The sequence below is a fragment of the Phoenix dactylifera genome, chromosome 1 (genome assembly GCF_009389715.1).
Source record: "Phoenix dactylifera cultivar Barhee BC4 chromosome 1, palm_55x_up_171113_PBpolish2nd_filt_p, whole genome shotgun sequence".
Lineage (NCBI taxonomy): Eukaryota > Viridiplantae > Streptophyta > Magnoliopsida > Arecales > Arecaceae > Phoenix > Phoenix dactylifera.
This window is the reverse complement of record NC_052392.1, coordinates 30,394,849-30,402,407: the sequence shown is the minus strand read 5'-3', so window position 1 is coordinate 30,402,407 and position 7,559 is coordinate 30,394,849. Positions and strand designations below refer to the sequence as shown.

Below are 7,559 nucleotides of genomic sequence, written 5' to 3'. Positions count from 1 at the left end.
ACAAATGATTTAGTAACACTGACATCTCGACGCATTCAAATAAAAACTAGAAATCTTCTCTTCCGCTTGCGAGCTTTCTCTTGGATTAAGTTGGGATGTGCAGCAGAGAGACCTCTCAGTAAAATATATCGCTACTGTAATTAATTTAATATTTATTTATTTATAAAAAAAAATATTATTTTCTATTATAACAGAAATAACGGATAGCTGTTATGAAATTACTGGTTATGAAATAATGGATGCCATGATAGCTGTTATAATACAAAGTAGTTGATGATAACAGCTGATTAACAAATGGTGGTGCTATGGCGTGATGATAACTAATTAAATAAAATCAATACAGCCGACAAGGGGAATCTGGTGCTGTAGAGTTGTCCTTTTCCTTCTTTTTTTAATAAGCAATGGTGGAAGAAGTATTTATCAATAAAGAAGTTTTGCTTTAAATCCCCTTTCCTTCTTCGTACAAGCGTCTCTATTTTCTTTTTCTGTGGCGATTCCGTTCACCTTGTTTATACATAGGCTTTCAAGGATCCGTGGTGCCACACAGTTTCCAATTCTATTCCCTTCTCAAAAGATGGCAATGATCTTACCCGCTTTCGTGGAAAGATACATGAAGAAACTCGCAGATTTCGTAGAGGGTGAGGTGTCAATCATGCTCCGAGTGAAGGATGAGCTCCAGAAGCTTCAGAGAAGACTGGAAAGGATGAGAGGTTTTCTTGAGCAAGCAGAGCGGAAGAGGCATGAAGACCCAAGCGTCAGAAATTGGGTGAGGGAGTTGAAAGATATCATGTATGATGCGGATGATATCATCGACCTTTGTGTCATCGAAGGCGGCAAATTATTGGAAAGCCATCATCCCGTTTCTGCGGTATGCCATCCCTTCCCTTTATTTTCTTGCTTCGGTTGTATGAAGTTCCGCTATGAAATTGGTGACAAAATTAGAGATCTTAATAAGAGGCTGAAAGAGATTGCAGAGGATAGATCAATATTGCCTAAACTAGAAAACCCTAACCAAGATCTCCAAGAGAGCGGAGTGAATCCGCGTCAGACTTTTCCCATTGAGGCCAATTCTGATATTGTAGGGACACAAATTGAAGAGGCTACCCAGAGTCTTGTGGAGTCGTTAGTCAAAGAACAACAAAAATTCTGGATTTTGGGGATTGTTGGGATGGGTGGAATCGGCAAAACTACTCTTGCTTCTAATATATACAATGATGAAATAATAAAAGAAAACTTTCTTATACGAGTATGGGTGTGTGTTTCCAAGAATTTTTCAGAAACAAAGTTGCTGCAGGAGATAATTAGGAGCGCAGGTGGAAACTATGGGCAGGCTGAGACGAAGGCTGAACTCATACCCATTCTTTCCTCTGTCCTTTCAAGAAGGTTCATTGTTGTATTAGATGATATATGGGAAGCAAAAGTATGGGAGGATCTGCTCAGATATCCTTTGGAAAATGCAACGGCTAGTGGTAGGATTGTGATCACCACTAGAGACATAAATGTGGCTAAGAATATGAGAGCACGTGTCCACCATGTTGACCAAATGGGTAGTGATGAAGGCTGGGAATTGTTCTGCAAGAAAGTCTTTAGAGATGACGAGAAGAAAGAGATCATTAATTTAAAAGAAATTGGGATGGAAATTGTGGACAAATGTGGTGGTCTTCCTCTTGCAATCAAGACCATTGTAGGAGTATTAAGGTCGAAGGAGAGAAGCAACATAGCATGGAATAATGTTCTCAGAAGTGATGCATGGTCTATGAGCCGACTTCAAACAGAACTCCCAGGAGCCTTATTTTTAAGCTATGAAGATTTACCGCCTGATCTTAAACAATGCTTCCTTTCTTGCTCGTTATATCCTGAGGACCATTGGATGCATCGTGATGATCTTGTTCGGTACTGGTTGGCCGAAGGTTTTGTAAAATCACAAGGAGATATATTGTTAGAAGATTTAGCCGAAGATTACTATAAAGAGTTGATTTGCAGGAATCTTTTACATCCAGATCCTACAAACACAAATCAGAGTTGGTGTACAATGCACGATCTACTACGTTCTCTTGCTCAGTTTTTGATAGGAGATGAGAGTGCTTTTGTTGGTGATGGAAAAACGTGCACCACGAACCCCTTGACCAAGCTTCGTCGCTTGTCAATTTCAAATGTCGGAGAGAGGGTAGAAATCCCTAATGCAGTGAAGAAGCAGAATTGCTTGAGGACTCTAATTGTCTGGAGCAGTCCCAAAACAAAGATAATTGAGCATGAATTTGAAAGACTCAGGCAGCTACGAGTTTTGAACTTGAACGATACTGGACTGGAGAGCCTTCCTGACTCTATTGGAGACTTGTTACATCTAAGGCACTTGGATCTTGATCGAACGAATGTCAAAATATTACCAGATTCTATAAGACGGCTTCAAAATCTGCAGACCTTGAGTCTTTCGGGCTGTAAATCCTTGCACATGCTTCCCAAGGCCATCACAAGTTTGTGCACTCTAAGATGCCTTCGCCTCTATGAAACTCCGTTGAGCTATCTCCCAAGAGGAATAGGCAAACTGAGACATCTCAACGATCTTCGAGGATTTGTGGTCGGTGATGATCGAGGCGAGCAAGACCAGGGGTGCAAGTTGGAGGAGCTGCAATCTCTGTCCCAGCTGAGAGTGCTGTGGATAGATAGGTTAGAGAGGTCACGAGCAGGAGCTTCAGCGCTTGCAAACACCTGCTTCCTTAGAAGATTGTATTTGCACTGGCAGCCACCCGAAGCTGAGAACAATCAGCCACGATGTGGAGAGGACGCAATCCAAAATGCGAACAAGATATGCAACGACCTCTCTCCTCCATCCAGCCTAGAAGAGCTTTATTTCTACAACTTCTTTGGTAATGGGTTTCCTGGCTGGTTGATGTCATCCTCATCATTGTGTGCCTCCTTTCCTCACCTGGCATTCTTGCAACTTCATGATTGTAAATCATGTCCCCAACTTCCTCCGCTAGGCCTATTGCCCCAGCTAAAATACCTTCGGATTTCAGGAGCAGACGCAATCGTAACGATCGGACCCGAGCTTCTTGGTCGCCGCTCCTCAGCAGTAATTGCATTTCCTAGGCTTGAATTCCTGCTACTCTCACACATGCGCAACTGGAAAGAATGGTCATTAGGCGTGGTGGAAGAGGTTGGCGATGAAATAAGAGGAGCCTCTAAGCTGCTGCCGCATCTCAAGGGCCTGGAGCTAAAGGACTGTCCCGAGCTAATAACTCTTCCGGAAGGTCTGGGTCATGCCACCAACTTGCAGAAATTGATAATTATGGGCGCCCTCAACCTAAGAGAAATCAAGAACCTCCCCTCCTTAACTGATGTGCTCCACATCGAGAGAAACTTGAGGTTGGAAAGAGTATCCAACTTTCCCTCGCTGAAATCTTTGGGAATAGTGAATTGTCCGAGGTTACAGCACGTGGAGAATCTTGATAAGTTGCAATTCCTGGACCTGGAACATCCTTCTGCAGTACAGGGGACCTCAGAGATACCAGAGCAACAAACGGAGAGCCTTCCACAGTGGCTATTGGACCTACTCGGGCAGCATCAAAATGCTCCGACTGGGGTGCAGAATCTCAGAGTATTTGATCTGAAATGCAGCTCAACACTGTTGGAGAGCTTCCTTAACGATGTTATTCAGTGCATCCCTGAGGTCTGGATCGAAGACGTAGATGGTCCCTCATGGATACGGTATACCAAGGGACCCCCTTCCACCTTTCAAACCAACGTGCAACCATGAGAGTTTGCAAGTGACCTCTCTTGAGCAAGGTGATTTCTACTTCCATTACGTTTACATTTTTCTTATTATTTTGTTTGTCACCATTAGACTAGCTGCCATATATAGATGCCGTTAATCTCATGTATATTAATTTTCGCTACTCCCAGATACAATTTCGTGCGGATTTAGCAGTTGGGATGGACGTGCTCAGTGTTTTTCCCTTTTTTTTTTTCCTCATGTAAACTTTTTATTGGACTTGGATTTCTGCTCTGTAATTTCTGTTTCCTAGTGTTTTGATGGTATTATATCATTATCCTGAATGTAACCTTAAGAATTCATATGCAATAAATCATGATTTCACTCACCCTCTCCATCTTTTCTACTTAATTTTCCTTCTATATCAATCTTTTTTTTTTGGTTTTAAAAGGATCCTTCTCGATCGATCTTGGAGATAAACTTCTATTGTTTGATCTCGGTACTTCTTTTATGATACTTTTGCGATTAAAGATTGGCCAGCTCTATTAGAACCTATGACTGTTCCAGCAAGCGAGAAGCTTCAAACAGTCGAGTGTCCTCCTCGATGGCATACGAACAGAATATTTTTTAATTTCATGTACCTGATCTTTGGCTAGGCTAACAACTCTCTAGGTGGGAGCTCAATATGCCTGACGGGTTGCTATTGGGAAACCGTTGCGAGACCATATCTAGAAACTCATGCTTGGGGTGTTGGTCCTTTGATCGTAGGAACCGATGCACAACCAGACTCCTGAAATAGACTCTAGAAATTTATACTTTATCAACGTGGTATTATTATTTTAGTATAATATTATAATAGTATAATATTATAGTACTATTTTTATATTAATATAATATAGTTTAAAGTATTATTAATATATAATTTAGGACTTGTTTGGTTCGCGGGTAGAATTTTTTTTTTACCGAAATATTTTTTCTAAAAAACTGATTTCTCGGAATATGATATCTGAAAAAATAATTTTGGCATATTTAGTTCATCATGAAAAAGTGGTATATTTTCGAATGGCTTATGTTTGGCTAAGCATCTACTTTTTAAGAAAAGTTGCGTGAAATATCTTTTATACTCTTAATAAAAGGGAAAACCTTGTTCATGAATTTTGATGGCTGAAGGATTGTTTTGGAGGAAAAAAAATCTCAATTTCCAATCTGTGAAAAAGTAGTTTTCTCATGTTTTACATGAATTTTTTTATTTTCATGAAATATGAGAATCTTATTTCCATAGAAATGCTAGTTTTCTATTTTTTTTTTCGAAAATTCCAACCAAACAAGTGGTTTTTAAATATATCTATATAATTAATTAATTTTCTAAAAATCCCATCCTGCCTGCACAGCCCCAACCCACCAGTGATGGTACTAGACGGTCGGGTTGGTGCTAGTTGAGCATCTCTCTTACTCTATTGATGGGCCCCACTGACGATGCTGCCGTGGCTTTTTTTGGTTGGGTCAGGATGTGATCAGATGGATGTCTTGGAGCTGCGTACCAGACAGGATGAAACAAGTCGTTTAGTAGCACAGGATGAAAAAAAGCTCCCGAAGATCTAAAGACTCCAGCACAAACATTTTATATAAAAGAAGCTACCCATCATATGGAAAACCTTGCTATGCTCCTCGTGTGTGTAATACAAAAATTACATAGAATTTTTTTGGTAGAAAAAATAATGTAGAAGTTGAACAACCATTGTTTTAGGAGAATGTAATTGTCAGCTAATGCATTGCACACGCATACAGCTTCCAAACCATGCCAAGTAGAATCATGCACTCCTATTACTTTTATTCAAGATATGGATTCTCTCTTTTATTCAAAAAAAGGTAAATTTAGTTTTTTATCCAAGATTTACTTTCATGATCTATTTGGATAGCGGCAACTGGTTGTTAGTGGAACCTAGCTGCAGGCTGCAGCAAGTGAGAGAAATCTTCTATTTGGTTGGGCATGGAAACATTAAGGCCTAGAATTGCAGATGCCCTCCACTTGACGCATCTTGATGACAAACTGCAGCAACCGTGGTCGAGTTGTTCGCTAAGATTTTGCTTCCCATGATGGGGTTTTATTGGGCTTAGGGTTACCTCATGTGGGAATTCTTAAGGTGCAAAAGAAGCAACGCAAACTTAGTTATACTTATAAGCTGGAAAGGAATAGCACCAATGTAACAACTCAGGATCTTACCCAAAATGGCTAGCCGGAATGTATTATTTGGTTTCCTCGATCCTGTATAAGTACCCAAGATCTACCCAGCGAGTAACCGATATGGGACTAAACACACGTCCGCATGGGTCCTCACATACTCTCCCCGTTCATGCTCTAACGTCCTTATCAGGCTAAGGGTTCAAATCTATTCAAATCTAATCACAAACACCACGATTGGCCTATAGTCAGCCCCGATGGATCCGTGCTGCAGCGTCCCCTAGTCCACATAGGTTATGGGTCGGGTCCGCTCTGATACCATTTGTAACAATCCAAGACCTCACCCAAAATGGCTCGGAAGTTATTCTTTAGATTCCTTGATCCTGTATAAGTACCCAAGATTTACCCAGCGAATAACCGATGTGGGACTAGACACACGCCCGCACGGGACCTCACAACCAACATAATGGGTTTCACTGGCAATTATGACATGAATATTAGCACATGGAACTAATAGGATTTGAGGTTTTAACGGAAGATTTTATGCTGACTCTTAATTAAGTGTCTTGGATATACTAAAAAATGTTGGTTTACGTAGATTCAATCCATAATGTAGTTAATTAGCAATATTTTTTTTTCAGGTTTTCATCAATTGCTAGTAGGTAATCCTTATTACTGTCTAAAGGCTCCGAGATATAATAATTTTGTATTCAAAGTAACCATGAGATGTGCTTGACGAAAAGTTTAAAGCAAAAATAAAAGCTGAACAATCTGATAAGTTGGCCATAACAATGTCTTTGTCACTCCCAGCAGGCTTTGAAAGTGTCAGGTATCTCTATAATCTTGTACAGTAACCTGATCTGATACTTGTTAGCAAAATGACATGAAGCACTGATTTATCTTTACTAGGAAAAGTATATATTCTTAAAGGTGCATAATTTGATAGACAGTGCAATGGATGTGGGAAACTCTCTAATGCTTCCTTGGTTATTACAACCTAAATTCATGACATGGGTCGCAAAAAGAACCAAAAGCTCAAATAGATGAAAAAAATAAATAAATTTGAAGATCTTTTGCTCAAGGTAAAATTGAAAATTTAGGTTTGATGGGGGGCGAAATAGATCGTCCTACCCACAACAAAAAAGCCACCCAATTTCGGCCCAATAGACACCAACGCCAAACAGACGGAACCTCGGATCGGCCCAGAACCAGCCCGACCTTGGATTCTGCCGAAAGCTCCTTCGACCTCAAGGATATTCGTCGACCCATCCCGATCAAGTTCAAGGCGCCTTCTACGGTCGCCGACTCGCCCCGACCAAGCTCGCGGCGCCATCCACATTTGCCGACTCGCCTCGACCAAGCTCGGGGCGCCTTCTACGTTCGCCGACCTGCTCCGACCAAGCTCAGGGGGCCTTCCTTATTCGCCGACGCGCCCCGACCGAGCTCGGGGCGCCCTCTCCAATAATATACCCCGATCCTTGAGCTCGGGGTGCTCTACCGAGCACACCTCGGACCCGGGATGCTAGGCTAGCCTCAGCATCCGTTAAGCCGACCTCACCAAATGCATGATGCGACCTCTCGACAAGTTCGGCTTTGCCAACGCCCGCACCCATATGCGTGCCCACGCCCTCCTACGTGGCCGTATATTGCGATACTACCACATCA

The 7,559-nt window shown here is 41.5% G+C and overlaps 1 protein-coding gene across 1 annotated transcript; it reads left to right on the top strand.

Moving 5' to 3' along the window:
* Positions 1-437: 437 nt before the first annotated feature.
* On the top strand, positions 438-4,100 carry LOC103699153 (putative disease resistance protein RGA3). The gene is made up of 2 exons (XM_039131609.1): positions 438-3,786; positions 3,904-4,100. Exon 1 carries the CDS (start codon positions 575-577, stop codon positions 3,755-3,757), a length of 3,183 nt encoding a protein of 1,060 aa, XP_038987537.1. The 5' UTR covers positions 438-574; the 3' UTR covers positions 3,758-3,786; positions 3,904-4,100.
* Positions 4,101-7,559: the final 3,459 nt, after the last annotated feature.